Raw genomic sequence first — 19,177 nt, 5'->3', positions numbered from 1 at the left:
ATGGGCAAATGTCGTGATTTTTTTTCTTTCTTCCCTTATCTCTTTTTTTCTTCTCTCCATCATCTCATCTGAAGCAACGAATTGTGTAGTCTTTTATAATACAGAGATTAGTGCAGGCATTTTTATTCAATTTTTGTCATCTCCCCCAGGAGCTGACTCTTTGCAAAAGAAACACTTCTGTCTTGTCGGAATGACAGTGATTACTTCACAGTTTGGATAATCTCCAGCAGTGTTGTTCTCTGAAAAATGAACTTGATTTGATGAATAAAAGTTTGGTGTATTTGATGAGTCAGAGGGCAGGAAAATGTCCTTGTTTCTGATGAGGCTTTTACAGGCAGACACATTGAACATCGGGGATAAAATAAACAATCTCCGAAGGAAAAACCCTGAAGCATGAAACTGTCCCCACTAGAAATGCTGTAAATCTTGCAAACCATGTAAGTTTTCTGTTTGGGGCAACATCAAAGCCCAGTGACTTTAAAGATTAAAGTGTGCTTGACAAGCAAGACTTTCCCTATACCCTGCTCTTTATGAGATTTGGTCTGTCTCTTGCTTGTTTCACCTCCAGATGACTTCTCTCTTCCCGAGGAGTAGGAAGTATCACCTCCTCAAGCCTAGAGTGGGCTGCCATGGTTCGCTCATTTAAAGTCGATTCTAGACCTGTGCAGCAGCCGCTTCACCGTTGTCCTGTCCCATTGGAGGACAACACTTTTGCACAGCCACTTCCCAGGGGCCCTCTTATTTGTGGAAGACTTTCACAGCCTTTTGCTGACTCTTAAGATCAAACAACAGGAAGACAGTGGTTTCGCTCAGCTTGGACAAAGGACTTAGTCTTTTACCTTAAAATTTCTGTTTCTTTTAAAATTGCCCACTGTGATGTCTCAGAAGAAACACTTCTGTTTTTCATTTTTTGTAGGGTTTTTTTTTTTTTTGGCCTGTTTCTAACTGTTTGGGATGTCTAATGCTTTTCTCATTTGCAGATTGGAAATAAGTGACTGTATTTTAGTTTAAATAAAATACTTTTTTTTTTTTTATTGAGTTTATTGGTACATTTATGACAATTGACTAATAGTAGAAACTTTTCTTCAGTAACATCTTTGTTGGAAAGTAAAGTATGATAATATTTTACTTTTCAGAAAGAAATAAAAAACTATTTTAAAGGAATTATGTTCTGTAAACTCAAACATTCCTGTTTGCTGCCAAGTCCCTCTAAGATCTAGCATTGGGCTGCTTCTCAGGGTGGTCAGATAGCCAGTTGGGGACAGATTGTGAAGGCAAATGGCTTTAAGGGTAAAGCCCTCAGCGTAAAATCTCATTACTGGAAAAGCGCTTTGTGTTTGAGGATAGGTATTCCCAAGTGGAGGGATGGCGATAGTGAATGGTTAAGGGACTCACTAAAATATCTTAAATTGTCTTCGTTAAACATGTAGCATCCTTAAAGGTCAGACAGAGCTGAAGCTTGAACAGCTGTACAACAAGCATCTGAGATTGTTTTTAATTGTGTCCCCTTTCTCTAACAGCAGTAATTCTTGTTTATATTGTCAAGAACCTTTCCACCGAGCACAAGCACACCATACTTGAAGGTCAAATGCTTAACCCTTCTGCATGGTTACAATGAAAATGGACCCTTTTGTTTTCGTTAATGTATACCCCAGCCACATATACAGGAAGAATGGGAGCTCCAAGCGTTCACCAAGCTGAAGTAATTTATTGTAAAAGAGCCACAAAGAGAGCATATTTTTGTTTCCATACAACAGTTGTTTAGCCTTTGCCTTGTGCACCCAACCACAAAACAGTATGCTCATTTATCAATAGGCAGAATTTTTGGGTGCCATTTTGTTCCTCTGACCTGTGTTACATTTTACTGACCTGACCAAATTGCTTAAAAATTTTCCCTTTCTGCTGTCAGTGTTTAAAGCTGCTTAATGTCTCTGAAGTGATCCCTCCTTTCTTTTTAACACTTTACATTCCTGGTTACTGCAGCACCTGTTACTGTAGTAAACCATGAAATCACAAATGTTATGCAGCCCTTATTGACCGATAATACTTTATTAAATATAAATAGAGTATCCTCCTGTCTCGGGGGGTGTTGTATAAAGGTAGACAGGCAGATGCACAGATGTCCATGGAGACACATGTATTGATTTGTGGGGGCCAGTCAGGAAAGTAGGTTGGTATATTTGTTTGTTTGTCAAGCAAGAAATATTTCTTTTTCTGTTCCTTAAGAGTTAACAAAAACTCAAGGGGCCAGTTCAGCAAACATTAAATATGAGCCTCAAACATGAAGGCCTCTTTGTTACTGAAACAAAAATACCACAGCAGGTGGTAGACTTGAACACAGGAGGAAGGAGGAGGTTCAGTTATTGCCCATTTTTCTAATCCTTTCAGAATACCCATTGTTTAAACCCCAAAGTTGAAGTGTTCCTGCTCAGTCTCATGGAGACAATTGCAGCGTGAAAGGGCTGTGCCCATCGTGGGCTTTCTACAGCAGTTTAATCTTTGGGTATGGAATGTATAACCACCAAACAAGGCAGGGGAGGCAGTTATGTCTTTCAGATGGGCCAATAATATCTGCTTATCAAAGCATAAAACTGTTCTCAGTTAACTAGAGTTAAGTAGGAATTTGTGCCAATAGCAGTAGTAGCATGCAGATTTTATACTGCATTAATCAAGACAGAAATGTGGCTTTTGTTGTCGTTGGGGCTCTTAAAGCAATTTTGTGGTAACCACATTAGCTTCCCAAAGCTAAGGTTGAGCTCTACACAATCCATGCCTATTTATATTAAGGTGCTTCATTAGAGATGTAGCTTTTTAAGGGGATTAACAATTGAAGTTGGAATAATTTCTTTTTTCCTTAAAAATGAATAGAATGTACTTTATAACTCTAGACCTCAGAACACTCTAAAAAGGAAACCTTAAAAGATGAACTGAAGAGCAAAGATAGGCTACCAGACATATTCCTGCTGCTGCTCTTGAGCAAGGCTACCAAATATCCCATTCACATGCCAAGCCCTTCTGTGTTCTTGGTGAGCATCCAGAATTGTTTCCGTTATTCTAAAGCATAGTTGAAATAGTTGAAGAAAATTAAAACAGTGTAACAATAGTTTTATATTATAAATTTGTGTGAAGTCTAGAGTTGAAAATATTCCTTGATACAAACCTTAAATACAAATTCCGATAATTTGACAGATGCCCCTTAAATTATGTTTTTACCCTTACTGCTCCTGTGAATACTAGATATTCTTTCGTAGCAGAAAGAAGCTACTTGTCTCCTGCTTAAGCCACACATCAGGTCAATGACAGTTGCTAGCAGAGGAACTAAATGCATACACAGAATGGCATTTGCCAAATTTGAGAACTCTGTAACCTTCTTGGCAACAGGAGTTAATGTTTCCATGTGACATTCATGTTCTTTTCATATGTAATATTAACAAAGTAAAAAAAGAGTGAAAAATTCCCAAATGATTTTATCATTTCCATCTTTGACTTGAATTATCAACTTGAGTGGTTCTTCGTGGGAGGATAGCTTGGTAGATCTGAGGCTTAGCTATCATTTGGCTGTTGTCTTTCTCTATTAAAAAATTAAATTGTTGGGCAGGGATTTAGCTTAGTAGTTCCACTGCCTGCCTCAAAAGTGCGAGGTCCGAGTTCAATCCCCTATACCAAAAAAAAAAAAAAAATTAAATTGTTCACTGTGACCTCGTGTTCCCTGTCTGTGTGTCTGAGTGAAACTCCAAAAGACCAGAAAAGGAGCCACTGTCCCACTAGCACATAGTGTCTCTGAGCTCTATAAAGAGCTTAGCGTCCTTTATCCCAGTTCGGTTAACCACTTCTTCTCTGCCACCCTCTGGCAGTGAGATCCTTGGCCAGTAACTGAACAGTCCAAGCCTTGGTTCCTTTACTTGTAAAATGAGTTTGCTGATATTGGCAAGATACCTAATCAGGTTGTTGCAAGGACTAAATGAGCAGCTGTATCCCCCACTTCACAGAGAGGGCTTTGTATTTTATTGGTCACTACATAGTTTAGTGGGTGAGTGAACTCTGTTACCACACTGCTTGGATTTGAATTTTGGCCCCACTACTCACTTAGATGCTGTGGATCTGAGGCAAGTTATGTACTATCTTTGTGCTTTGATTTTCTTATCTATAAATTGGAATAATAGTAAAATCTATCTCACTGAATTTATGATTATTTCAATTCAGAATGCATGAAAAATAAATATAGTAGGATATGGCACTTGGTAAATGCCAAATAACTAATAGTTACTAACACCTTTGTAATACTGTTTTTATGTAGCTGTAGTGATGTGCTTTTATTTTCATGCTACTAGTAATGCTTTAATGATATGCATGTAAGTTGCAGATTAAAAGGTCCTGAATTCTTACTTGAGTACTATATCACAAAATTATACAAATGTGTGTGTGTGTCCATGTATGTGTCCATCCCTGTTGGTCCTCCTTCCCTTGGTAAATCTATGCCAAAGAGCAGGTTGTGCTAGCGTCAAACACTTGGTAGACAATAGTCTTTGTAGGGACTGCATTTGTCTGAGGAGATGTTACCTACCTGTGCAACTCTGCACATGTGATTTTTACCAAATTATCTTTCCTTACCACATTGTTGTTTCTTTTAGGGTTTTAGGGTTTCTGTCAATAGCTGCTTCATTGTAGTTTCGCCACAGGACTTTTAAGAAAAATAAGGTAGTTAAGAGTGGTTGCATTTTTGTGGTGATATTTATTAGTTATATCTTTGTTCTTATAGGTATACATGAAAAAGATGATAGTATTCAGCAGATGAATGTTAAATGATTCTGTTAAGGTTATGAAAGTCAGTGAACAGCACATTCTAATAGATCAGGGTAACTACTTCATAAATTAAAATCAATTCTAAGAGCTTAAATTGAAGATTTATTTTATGTAAGCCCATTGGTCGTCTTCTACCCTTTGTATGTACTTTATTTTTTAGCTCAGTTGTAAGCCACTAGTGGCTAAGTGTTGTGACCTTCTAGAAGTCTACAAAAGAGCAAAGACTCAAATATCATTGATTGACTTATCACATGGCAATTTGTTTTTGGTACTTTTTGTTCCATGTGTTCAGTATAAAATATACTTGACCTGGACTTACAACACCTGATTTTTATCTTAGCTTAACTCATTTTCTAATGTTGGGATTCAGTGAGTTATTTAATTTAGCAAATTTTCAGTTTCCTTATCTATAGAAATGTGGTTAATAATACTTGCTTTATTTAACTCATATAGGTTTTTTTGGTACTGGGATCTTGCGAGGCAGGCGCAGTGCCACTGAGCTAATCTTGGCCCCTTAACTCATATAGTTTTTTGAAGACCAAAATAGATATGTTCACAAAAGCACTTTGCGAAGTGTTAAGTCATACGTTAGCTTTCGGCATAGGAGTCTGATTGCCTGGGTTAGATTTGCTTATATTCCTTATTAATAGTATAGAATTTGTCAAATTACTTCATCTTTCTGAGTCTTTTCTTTCATATTCAAAATGAAAATCATAATACCTTTGTCTCATAGACTTAATATCAGGTTTCAGTGACATCTGCATATGAGCATCTGGCATATAGAAAGTGCTCAATAATGTTATTTGCTATATCATCATAATTATTTAAAAAGCATTCAGGTTCAGCATATCTGATATAGATACTCTATTTGCATTGAATGGATAGAGAAGGAGGAATGAAGAAAATCTTAGCATCAAAAATAATGCCTGATTTGATAACTCTAATGTGACACTAAATGACCAATACTCTAGATTTATCTTAAAGCTCAGTAGCAAAATTCTAGGGAAGAAAAGTAGCTAACACTTACTGGCTGGTTACCATGTGTCTAGTACTGTCCAGGCCTTATGTGTAAAGAACAAATCCTTTCAGCTCTCTAAAGTAGATCTATAAATACTCTCATTGTAAAGATGAGGAAACCAAGGTCCAGAGAGGATAAGTAACTCATCCGTGGCTAACTTGGTCATGAGGCTGTTGATCGTTGGAACCTTCGTTCTTCTTTTCCATACTGAAATACACAAGACAAGGGGAACCTCCTGGCTTGCCTGTCATGTTTATTTCTTTATTGCAGCTAAGAGCTAAGAATCCCACTCATCAGCTTTGCTCACATTTGAATTTTGTGCTATCTATATTCTAGTCAGAAGCAATATTTAAAATGTCCAATAGTGTGTATCTGCATGTATAATTTCCCCAAATTTTAGTTTCTAGGAATACATTTTTCTCATGTCCCAAACTCCTGACTGCCTAAATGACCCATGAGCACCTCCACCTGCACATCTCTAGAAATGAATACTTTTCCTGAGGCTTTGGGAAGTAATGTACTCACTGTACCTCAGTTTCCTCATCTATAACAAAAAATGCCACTCATATGCTGATTGCTACATTAAAAGAGACAGTGTTGATGATGAAATGCAGTATCTCTTGTTCTTAGTGCCACTGTGGAGGGGGCCAGTTCTCTAGGCCTGGGGGTAGTGGTAGGATCTCTGCTGGGCCTTCTGGCTTCACTCTCCTGAGCGGTTAGTTTGCACTAGAGCTTTCGTTTGGATGTTACTGAAAAAAGGGGTGAGTAGAAGGGGGGCAGATATACACAAAGGAGTGAATTATAACAAAGAGCCTTTTCTGCTTCAGTTCTTGTGTAGAAAACATATGTTCAGTGGTTCAGGCAGCAGTGGGTTAAAGACACACTGTAGGGCTGCAGACAAAAGGCCTGCGCTCTTCCTGCATTCACAATGTTTCCAAACATATTCACTTGTCTCACTTGTTAGGGACTGAGCTGTCAGCTGGATCCTCTTGCAAGTGTGATTTCTTTTTCCCGTTTCCTTTCAAAGGCATCCCTCCCTCCCCTCTCCCCCAATGTTTTACACTTCATATAATCCAGTGTGCATGACAGACCACTTCAGTCTTTGTGCTAGTGATGTTTGGGGGAAGGAGGGAGCTGATCTGATGGAGATCCTGGGTAACTTTTCACTTGCCCAAGGATTGGAAGGTGCTAAGCCAGTTTTCAGGCAAATATCATCAGTGGCTTGGTGGAGTTAGCTATTGCTTCACCTTCAATTAATAGTTAGGCCAATGAACAGATTAGTGCAATGAGATTCTTAGAAGTGGCAGCTGGAAATTAGTGACATGTGTGTGCTGTGGTGGGGCTGGGAAAGTTCTTGCTTTTATTTATAGGCTGAATAGTTTTTGATGAAAAAAAAGATAAGGCAAAACACAGCTAAAATAACTGGAGAGAATGATATGTCATTCTGTTATTCATTATGTGAAGTATATGGTCATTTTCATACTTAATTTTAGATCCAGATAATTTCTGTCCCATAGCTGTTGATTAAATCTTTTTATTCTCTTTAATGAGAATTTTGCAGTTCTGTTGGGTTTATTTCCATGGGTGAGATTTAAGAAAGATACTTTTATGTGCATTGATGTTTATTGTTTTTATATATAATATAAAACTTATGCATAATATTTTCATGTGTAATTTATTAGCACTACAGATGCAGTAATGAGTTAGAAATTTACAGAATTAGGATGCCACTGCTTCTGCCACTATATATGTGTCTCTCTCAGGCATTGTACCCTCCTTAAATGGGTGAATGAAAATCTGTGAAATGGGAATTACATTATCATCACACTTTATAGAGTATACCATAATTAAAATATAAACAATGTTATAGACAGTAGTCAATAAGAATACTTCTTGTTTTTGTAGATATCTTGGAGTCTGTCTTCATTGCCGTATTATTTAGTTAATTTTAGTGCTGTTACCCTTTTTACTTCCAAGAGTCTTCCTCATGCTTTCTGTGTATCACCTTGCTTATTAGTTGAGTTGCACATTCTGGAAAGTGAGCATATTCTGAAGAAGAAGAGGCAGCAGGGAGGGTGAGAATTTCCCATTGGCATGTAGCTATAAATGGGTTGTTAGCTTATTTCAGCAGTAGAGGCAATTACAGTCCTGCTAATGAATAAGCAGTCAAGTGAAATTTTCCATATATGGTGTCTTCTGGAGTGAGGATAATTGTAACACCTAAAAATCCACAGACAAAAGTACTATATAAATATTTTCTAATGGAAAGTGCCAACCAAGTCATCCCCACCAACATGTGTCACAACTGATAAACAACTGAGGGCATCATAATTTTTAATGCTGTCATTGAAAAATCCTTGAAAGGAAAATACTGTGGAGATTATACATATTCTTAACTGTAAGGATATTAGGAGTGGATGAAGCGAATAGACTGCAAGTGGAGATAGAATTGCACCAAAGGTGGCACCTTTCTCTGTGGCCTGAAATGTAGTATCACCCAGCTAACAGCACAACAGGGAAACCAATCAATATTCTTTCCCATATTGAGTGAGTTCATTTCAGAGTTATGGGAAAGAGGCATGGGTAACAAGAGCATGTTTGTGGGGCCTTCCTCCCATTGTGGAAGTTTTGTTTTCTCTTGTTTTTAAAGGAAGCTAATGTTTCAGAAGCTAGAATGATTCCTGAGATGTCTGGGTAAGAATAATTATGTTGTGTCTTTCACCTCTCCATGAATCAACTTTATTATATAGACTGCAGATAATAGTGACGAAGAGTAGACTCTGCGGAAACAAACGAATCTATTAGGCTACTTGGAAAAGAGAGGGGAAAAAAGAACAATGGTTTTGTAAACTCTATAAAGGTCAAAAAAGGCTCTCAGTAAGTATGCAGAGTCTAGAAATCAAATCCCATTTCCTATCATAAGAAGCCCGTTGTTTCAGTCACAGTAGTTAATGTACTGTATGTGAAAGATTTAAGACTAGTTGGAAAGCTTTGCTTCTGTTTTATTAGGCTGCTATTGAAAAGCCAACAGCATAACTTCGACTAGGTGCTCTGAGATTTCTTAATGGGCTGTCAGGGGCAAGACACCAGGGCTGTGCTATACTAGCTCTTTCCTGTACATTAAAAAAACAGGGGCCAAGTGATCACATACAGAAGTATGAATTACTTGATGCTTTCTCTGTTCCATATGGCCAGCCATGTCTTTGGCAATTAATCATGTACAAAATCAGTCGAGTGCTCTCTGAAGCATTGAAGTCAACATTTAGTTGTACCTGTGCCAGCGAGGGCAGTGGGGTTGCAGGCGTAAAATAGCGGGATGAGGAGCTGCTGGCGCCAAAGCCCAAGCAGCTGGCTTCTATAAACAATACTTTTTCCCCCCTCTTCACCTTTTTTTACCTTTTCTTTTTTTCTTTCTTCCTTTTTCTTTTCTTCCTTCTTGTTTCCCTTGACAAACACATGGGGTGTTTATCACCATCATCTGAAATACTGACGTTGCCAAGTAGAGCTCTGAGGTCTAGCTTTCACCCACTGCCTTCCCCCTAGCAGCCTGACTATCTCAGCGGTCATCCATGTGACCGTCCTGAGACTTCATACAGTGCCAGACAAGCTGCTGTGGCTCCATAACTTTTAGGGAAACAGATAAAGTGTAATGAACTTCTTTACTACTAAGAGGAAAAAATAGCAGATGCTGTGTATTTAGGGGAAAAAGATGTGCCAGCATTCAAAGTCATAGCTATAGTATTTTAAGACTAAAAAAAGTACCTGTATCTTTTTCTGTGATATTTTCCTTAATTTTAATATATAACAACAATTTGACCATTTATCAAGCATTTTGCGTATGCTGAGAGTTGTGATTTTGTACTTTGTATAAATTCATACTTAATAAATAAACAATCTTCACAAGAGGCTTAAGAATTGGTTGCTGTAACATATGGCACTGTACAGATGAAAAAAACTTGTCGAAGAAGCATTTTCCTGAATCCTTACCCATTGGACAGTTTTGACTGCTGTAAGATAACTCCCTTGGCTCTAGTCTACAGTGGATTTTAGGTGTAAGACCTGAAACTGTGAACTGCTAAAAACAAACAAACAAACAAACAGCAGCAAACCCCAAGACAAATAACTGAAGCCAATGGGCACAGGCAAGGAGTTCTTGAATAGCACCAAAATAATAACAAGAATCAACAAATGAGACTATATCAAATTAAAAAGTTTCTTCACAGCAAGGAAAATTATCAGCAGAGTAAGGAGACAACCTACAGAACAGGAGAAAATCTTTGCTAGTGACCCTTCCAACAGACCATTAATATCTGCAATATATAAATAACTCAGAAAACATAACATTAACAAATCATATTGCCCAGTCAATAAGTGAGCAAAAGAAATGAAAGAACACTTCTTTTAAAAAGTACAAATGGACAATAAATATATGAAAAACTGTTCAACATATTTAGCCATTAGGGAAATACAAATCAAAACTACATTGAGATTCCATCTTACCCCAGTCAAAGTGGCTGTCATAAAGAATATAAAAAGCACTTTTTATTAAGTAGTAATAAGTGCTGGTGAGGATGTGGGGAAAAGGGAACCCTTCTACACTGCTGGTGGGAATCTAAATTTGTATAGCCATTATAGAAATTAGTATGGAGGTCACTCAAAGTACTAAAAATAGTACTAGCATTTGACCCATTTATACCACACCTTGGTATGTGCCCAAAGGAGTTAAAGCCAGCCTTCCATAAAGATATCTGCATACCTGTATTTATTATGGCACAATGTACAATAGCCAAGATATAGGTCTAGCCTAGGTGTCCATCAACAGATGAACTGATAAAGAAACTGTGGTGTATACACACAGTGGAGTATCATTGAGGCACAAAAATGAAATTTTTTCATTTGCAGAAAAATGGATAAATCTGGAGATCATGTTAGCAAAATAAGATGCACTCAGAAAGACAAATATTGGGTTGGGGATTTAGCTCAGTGGTTCCGGTGCCTGTTTCGCAAATGCAAGGACCTGAGTTCGATCCCTGGTACCAAAAAAAAACAAAAACAGCAACAGAAAGACAAATATCACACATTCCCCTAATATGCGGAATCTAAAAAAGATAAGAGGGCTGGGGATTAAGCTCAGTGGTTCCACTGCCTGTCTCGAAAGCGCAAGGTCCTGAGTTCGATCTCTGGCACCAAATAAATAAATAAATATTTTAAAAAATTTTAAAAGATAGCAAGAAAGAAAAAGGAGACTATTTTAGATAAGTGAAAGGAAAGAAAGGGGGAAGAAATGGGTTGTGAGGCCATGGATATGATCAAAAAACATTATGCACATTAACCTCCCCAAGTATATGAAATTAGGGGGGTAGGGAGGAAAGGGGTTGTGGAAAGAATGATTAAGGTATGTTATATGCATGTTCAAGTCTGCCATAGTACAGCCCATTAATCTGTATAACCAATATGCACTAATAAAAATGTGGGGAAAATAATGGATGAAGGTAACACATTTTGTTATGATTTTATTGTATATTCTATTTCCCTGGAATTTTGCAAGTCAAATATTGAAAAAGAATCAACTCTGTTTGTCCTGAATTTTACTCTACAGAACAATATCATGTTACAGTTGCTTGATGCACAAGACCAAATGATTGAATAAGTACACATCCACACAGAAAACGTGGGTCTTTGAGATGAACTGACCCAAGTGTGTCTTCAGGTAGAAGTAAAAGGCTGCATTGTTGGCAGAATCTTGGAGACACCTGCCTTTGAGCCTCTCTTTCAAGACAGTCACCTTATCTCCAGCTTTCTTTCTATAGATTCTGAAGCGGGGGAAGGGAAGGAGGATGAAGACAGCAACCTCAAGTAGTCGGGTAGAAGGCACCCAGCGGTGACTTGGTGTTATCTCTTAGCCGAGGTCATCCAGGATGTGTTTTCTCAAATTCAGGAAACAGGGGAAAGAAAGTTTTAACATTGTGTAAACATTGGCACCCCCAAAACCTCCTGCTCCTGGACAGGGAGATAAGGTAGGCAAAAGGGCTGGGAGGAATGTTTATTTGTTCTGCTGAGTCGTGGATTCAGGCATGCTGGAAATCTTTGGCGGTGCCCAGTTCAGTTTAGAAAATGTGAAGGCGTCACTCAGCATTGAGCCACAGAGGCCTCACCAAAGAACCATTTTAAACTGACAATCAGTAAATGAAGGAAGACCTGAGATCGACCTTTCTTTGATGGGGCTAAGGCTATCTCAGTGGGTTCTATGTCTTTCTTCTTAAAGGGGAGGGGGAAAATAAGGAAAGAAAGAAGGAGAAAAAACGTGTTCCTGGACTTTTGAAGAGGGGAGACCTGGTTAGGTTTTTGACAGCCTGTGGCAATGTTGATGTGAGGAAATAGCTTTCCCAGCCGATAACATCTTAAACCAAGTTTCTTCACAAGTTGAACCTTAGCCTTCATTATCAGTCAGAGCATATCTTTGTAATTTGTGTGTGCAGAGGGGAAATACAACCTTAACATGAGACAGCTATGTATATAAAAAGTGTTAAGAGTGGCCTTTTTCCCATCATGACAGTGTGGTGTGGTGATGGAATGTGAGATGGGAAGGTGGGAAAGTATACAATTCCAGAATCCTGGTGTTGATATGCCCTTTGAAATTTGAAGAACAGTGTGGAAATTTTTTTTTCCTTAAATAAGTTAAGCTGAATAATTACTTGCCATAACAAGAATGCTATCTTGTTGTCCTGTGTTTCCCTAGATAAAGTTCTCTCGCTTTTAAAGGGGGAAAAGAAGATAGATTAAATCTGAGTTTTGAAATTATGGGCCTGTCAAAAGCTGTTACTCCACTTCAGAGAGGACCCCAGAGAATTTAAGACAACTAGAATTATTAGTAAATACACATTTTTTAAAAAATTGGAGTGATTCCTCTCTAAAACCTGATGTGAACAAATGCTACACTATTGCACATATGCTCATGCATGCTTTCAGTATGAAACTGTAGAAGTAAGGCACACTGAAAGTTACTGAACGTCCAACAAAAATTTGATAGATTGCTCTGTTTTAGTTGAATAAATTCAGAAGTGGGAGACCTTTTTTTTTTTTTCCTAAGAAAAATGTAACTCATAAGCTTAAAATTAAAAACTACTTAAAGCTACTATTTCCCCCCTGCCCCTTCTTGTAGAATTTTTGTTTTGGTTTTGTGCATGAAGATTGAGCCAAGAGAAACTACAGACACTGGGGAATTCTTGGGGGGTGCCCTTAGTATGCTGTATGTTACCAAAGTCCAAAGCAGTTTTCTCTATTGAAATGGAGAAAGTGGGATTTCTTCTTTTGGCTTATTAGATGTGTATACATAGATTAAATGTGATTATAGTATAGTGCAGTGATGGAGAACCTTTTAGAGTTTTCAGTGATACAAATGGCCCGCTGTGGCACACGTGGCATAGGTTCACTACACCTGGTATAATGAACCTGTGTGCTTTTAGACATCGCCATCCAATTGAGTACTGCTCTTTTAAGTAGTCACTTAGTGAGGATATAGATTTGTTTTTCCTGATTTTATGGCATAAGAATAGTTTTTACAACTTCTCTCCTAGAATTGTATTCAGGAGTAGTTCTGATCAAACCAAAGCTTGCTTCACCTATAATTTTTGACTTTGAGCGGTACTGTCTCACTTGATCACATGCCTCATTCACTAGACATGCTTCAGCATGTCATTTGTCTTCATTGATATAAAGGCATCCATCAGCAACCTATGGCAAAGGTGTGCTGCCATAGTAGGTGCCTTGGAAACGGATTGTGTGTTAGAAGAGAGCTTACCCTGTGGAGGAAACCTCTAGAAGAATACATAAGTAGAGTAGAGTGTGATGTGTTTTATTAGAAGCTGCCTAGGAAGGAGTAATCAACTGCTTAACTTGGCTCAAGGCTGTGCTTTGCCTTATAGCACACTTTACAGAGGACATACTATTGGAGATGTTTCTTGAAGAATGGAGAGTCACTAGCAAATTATGCAGGAAGGCTATAGATAATGTATAGCATAGAATAACCATGTGTTTTCAGATTGTTGCTATTACTTTTATATGAAATAGATGATGCAAGAGAGAGCAGGATTGTTATTAAAGATTTTTTTTTTGGCCTATGCTAAGGAATTTGAGGTTTTATTTTAAAAAATCACTTTTTATCCCCCAATGTCAATAAGTAAAGCATACATAAACAGAGGTACTCTGGTGTAGGTGGGGTTTTGGAGGCCAAAAGTTTTTGACTCCTTGGTGACCATGACATCCTCCTTAGAAGCACTAGGGCATCTTGCAGATGATTTTGAAACTACAGCTGTAGCTAATGCTGAATTACTTGAACCGAAGTAACATGGTCCTACTTGCACTTTTAAAAGGTCACTGAAATTCACAAAAGGGATGAGATTGATGTGAAGAAACCAGTAGAGGGATAGGTCTAAACTGAGCTGGAGACAGTGAGGAAGGGACAAGTTTGAGTCTTGTTGAGAGGGGAATGGCAAGATTTAGCGGTTAGCTGGAGAGAGTACACTGAAGGAAAGGAGACAGGGGTAATCCCCAGCGTTCTAGTTTGCGTCCTTGCCTTGATAACAGAGTTACTCACTTTAGGGAAATACAGGACAAGAACTGGTTTGAAGACGAGGAAAGAGATTGGGAAGCAAAGATAATTGGTTCAGATGTGTCCAGGTGAAGGTTGAGATATCAGATGTGAGGTGAGATGCTTAAGGAGATAGTCATTGGGGCCAGAGCTCAGTGGAGAGGTCTGCTTGAGGGTAGAAACATAGTTATTGTACTACAGAGGACTTTTGAAGCCATTGGAAGGGTGGATCACCCACAGATAGAGCAACCAGAGGGATGAGAGGAGAATAAAGGTTATTATTTTGTAATAACAGTAGTTGAGGATCCCAGAATGGTTATCACACCCGGGAGACTAAAAAGGACAGGCCAAGCTTTGGGTAGTGCTAGGAGAGAGGCATCCACTGATGGAGGGAGGGCAAGTAAAATCAGGGACTGATTCCAAACACAAAACCCACCCTCAAAGGATAGACTTTCTACCACTGGTGTTACGCAGGAGAATATACTCTGGTTCCATGTTGTATGGATGGAAGCTTTATGGTTATAATGGTTTAACACTGATGTCTTTTTGAAATTTTTAATGTTAACATAATAAACGTTGTTGCCCAGAGTCTTTTTGTTAAGCTAGAACAACCTTGCACAAGGTAGATCAATAGAGTTTAAGATGAGACCAAATAATAATAATCAGAATGGCATATGTACCAGGCAGCTCCTCCTCAGGAGAATGCATGGGAGTGTTCTTTTCTCATGGCCATTTGCAGTTGCATAAGGGACCCACAGTTAGGAGATAACAACATGTATCTGAGCAAAACTTTTAAGACGTACTTAGTCCTATGATCAGTAATTCCATCGATTTCTTGTGAAAAAAATTACTATTGAAATGAAATTTGACCTCCAGAGCATGTTTCTTAAACCTGTGTCATTCCTTCCCTATATTTTTTTAACTTTTTTCCCCCCTGTAACGGGGATCGTGGCACCACTGAGCTAAATCCCGGGCCCCATCTTTCCCTATATTTTGAGGGGAGAAGAGGGAAATTATATTTTGGTAATAGGAGATTGTTTAAAAGTTGTTATTTGTGTAAAGATAGTTCTGTGCTAGTACTGGTGGGGAAAAAAATAGCCTATTAATATTTCTGTAGGTAAAGTCAATCCAACACTGTTGAGTATTCAACACTGTTATGAAGAGAAAAATATCATTGCCAGTTGTCTTGTAAAAAGTATGATCTTTTGACCCTCTGAAATTTCCTTCTTGTGCAGTGACATTTTTTACCATAAATTTTATAAAATATTATAGTTTAGGGTCTGAATGCTGAATCAAAGCTTTTCTTTTCCAGTATTAATAAAATTTGTTTTTGTGATAGAATTTGTTTTTTATCATCCAGATATATTTCTCTGTATTTTTACCACATAGTTATTACATGTGTTTTCTTGTAAACTTGTTTTGTATTCATTCTTGTCTTGAAAATGTGATGGAGATGAATTTTTAAAAATTTTATTTGTAATTAAACTGACTTTGGGTACTGTAATTAAATGAGTTTTAACATATGTTTAAACTTAATATAACAATCACCACAATCAGGATATAGAATAGTTCTGTTAACACCAAAATACTCTCATGCCATCCCTTATCTAACCAAATCCCTAGCAACCAAATGGAGTCATGCACCATTTAACCTTTTTGAATCTGGCTTCTTTCACTGAGCATTAGCCTTTGAGATTCGTCTAAGTGGCTGCATGTATTAGTTACTTGTCACTTTTTCTTGCTGCATAATAGTCCACTGTGCTGATGTACCATAGTGTGTTTATCCATTGACCCTATTATGAATTTATCATTTATGTAACAGTAATTTTTTAAGAATCTTCCGTTGCTCTTTGGTTTTTCAGTATTTGTTTTTCAAGCTCTTTATTCACTGATTTGACAAGCATTTATTAAAAATTTTTAGGCAAACAATAGGAATATAGTGGTGGCCTGAACAGACAGCATCCTCTGCTCTCTGAAGACTTTATTCCTGTAAGTCTTTCCTCCTCAGTCTTGTAGAAGCTGCTCAGAGTCTGTGGAAAACAAGATCCTTGGTTACAATTTAAATGATATGAAAGGCAAGGAAGAGGTAATGGCTTTTAAAAATATTTTAGTGGGGTCAAAAGCAGAATAGTTTATTTTTGCCATGTTTTGGGAACCATCTAGATGTGTACTTTGTCTTCTGTTTTATACATTTTTACATCTTGGTGAAGTGTTGTGTAGCCGTGGACGTAATAATGCACTACATGACATTTTTGAGGCTCCTTCCAACTTCTCGAGAAGTAGAGTGTCGTACACAAGGAGCACTACTGTTATTAGAATACTCATTGATGTCCAGATGTCTCTGAAATTAGACAGGATTAGAAGTCACAAATTGGCTGTTGCCCAAGTCCTCTTCAGCCCATTGGTGTTTCTTGTTTGGCTCATCTCCTATTTTTAAACACTCTCAAGTGAGTTCCCAACATTTACAAAATCAGGAGTCTTTGCATTTTAAAAAATTTAGATTTCTTGTTTATATTGAAAATTCATGGATCTGGCATTGCTGAGCCAGTTTTTCTGAGCTGAGCAGAAGAGTTGGCTGGAGCTGAATAGTGGCTGCCGTTTTAGACAAAGCATGTGCTCTCTTTGGGAAGCCTCTGCTTCACTCATTCATGTTATCTGCCTGGCCCTAGCGAATATCTGTGTTTGCAATCCCTGGATGCTGGGCTTCATGTATAGGAGAAGTTGAGCATTCCTCTCCATGCTGGAGGGCTGAGGATATTCTTGTCTTGGAAACCGACTGAGTGTCCAACTGGGTACATCTCTTACTATAGTATATGTAATACTGGCACTCTTAAGAGGCAGAGATCAGGGTCATTTTCCTGACATGCTATCTTGAATCCTTCACAATGGAGATACTGTTCCCTGCCTTATCTGTGATGTCAGTTAAAGGAATTTTTGACTCTAAGCAACAGAAACAGATTTTGGTGCATTGGAACAAAATGGGACTTTATTAAAAAAGATGTTGGATAACTCAGAAGAAAAAGAGCATGATCTGAACTCAGTTTCTGAAACCTTGGATACTCCAGAAATCAGGGGTGGGAGAGATTAAGGGATTAATAAATTACGTCCAGAATTTTCCTTTCCTTTGTCATTCCTCTTAGGATTCCAAAATCCTGGAAAAGATAATCAAAGTGGCCTAACCCACATCCTGGATAGAAGAGGGCAGCACACTTTGATTGACAGTACCTCTAAGACTATAAGCAATAAGAGAGAAGATTTTCCTAAGAGGGGATCTAGGTGCTATTTTCAGACAAAAGGAAACTGGGTATAGATATAAGCAATAGAAACAACAAATAGCCACTATACTACTTCTCAAGGTGGTCATGAAAGTAGTAAATGGACACTGCAAAATGCTACAGAAGGGTAAAGAAGTGGTATTTCAAATTCCATGAGAACTAGTTACAAATGTGCTTTTTAAGTATGCAGATGTACTGGTATCCATTAGTAAGGAATATATTGAATAACAGAAAGTAACATTTCATTGCTTTCAGCCACTGCCTTGTTTATAAAATCACCCCCAAAGCCATACTAACTTTGAATTAAAATAACACTTCTAAATTCTAAAGATATTTGTTAAGATATAATGTTCTTTTTGATTTTCTCACTCTTGTTTCTTTTTTTTCCCCCCCTTGGAAGATCTTGATTTGCAACAAACAAGGAAAATGAGCACACCCCTATCAGTGATGTGGGTAGAAATTGAAAGTAATGATTCAAATAAGAGAGGCAGCAGAGAAAGCCTCAGCTGGGTGGCAGGAAACAGAACGAAAGTCAGACTGCTCTTTTTTAAAAAGGCAAAACAAACAACTCACAGTGAAGTGTACGTGAAAATCATTTCTAATAATAGCTCGTGGTAGGCAATTCCCAGGAAAAAAATCGTTGGTGTGCTGAGAAAATTAGAGTGAGAATGCAGTGTCTTGATGTGTTACTTAAGGCAATGGAGCTTTAGAGTTTACCTTATGTGCCATGTACATTGATTAAATACAAAATATATGCTGGCCATTTTTGACCATCATTTACCGTATTGATTTGTTAGCAGGGGAACTGTAATAAAAAAGCCATTGATTTACTGTCCTTATTTGCTTATGGGCTTTTTTATTATTAATTTTTCACTTTTTCTTTCTCTTTTTTGGATCATTTCTTCTAGACAAATGCTGTGCTTCAAGAGGTTAAAAGAGAGGGGCTCCCCGTGGAACAAAGGAATGAGATGCTGACTGCCACCCTTGCCTTGCTCACTACCCGCCAGAACCTGAGGAGGGAATGGCAAGCCAGGTTAGTTCTGTAATGAAATGGGATCTCTTGTCCCTGACAAACAAGAGCTATCTTTGGCTAAGCCCTCCCTTATTGCTGGTCTTGTCCCTCTCATTTAAGAGGCCATGAAAAATCAGCAAGTTTAAGATGTTTTCAGCTAGTAAGCTTTCCTCTCCACGGTAACCTACATTAATTACAGTGCTCTATGACAGTGTATGTATATATGCGTTTTTTCCTGAGTGTAACAGTTTGTATACATGTCTCCATCTTGAACATAATGTAATTTAAGTACCTGATTCTAAAGAGCCCCTTTAATTCAGCAGTCTAGGACTCTAGCACTGCCACTTAAAGCAGATGTCTGGGAAATCCACATGGTGCCCTTCTGTCCCTCCATTCAGAGAAGATTATTTGAAAGTCTATTTATCAACCCCAGTATTAGAATTGACCAAGTGGGAATGATTTTTGCTTCAATCTAGTTT

At 38.0% G+C, this 19,177-nt stretch overlaps 1 protein-coding gene across 1 annotated transcript in view; it reads left to right on the top strand.

Moving 5' to 3' along the window:
- Positions 1-19,177, top strand: part of Fto (FTO alpha-ketoglutarate dependent dioxygenase) — a 391,986-nt gene that overhangs the window by 216,596 nt on the left and 156,213 nt on the right. The window contains exon 9 of the mRNA XM_010629684.3: positions 18,595-18,719. Coding sequence (XP_010627986.1) covers positions 18,595-18,719 — 125 coding nt within the window. The remainder of the gene's footprint in view (positions 1-18,594; positions 18,720-19,177) is intronic.

Source organism: Fukomys damarensis, unplaced genomic scaffold (genome assembly GCF_012274545.1).
Source record: "Fukomys damarensis isolate Sample0158 unplaced genomic scaffold, DMR_v1.0_HiC HiC_scaffold_32, whole genome shotgun sequence".
Lineage (NCBI taxonomy): Eukaryota > Metazoa > Chordata > Mammalia > Rodentia > Bathyergidae > Fukomys > Fukomys damarensis.
The sequence above is the reverse complement of the archived record's forward strand: the minus strand, read 5'-3'. Positions and strand labels throughout refer to the sequence as shown.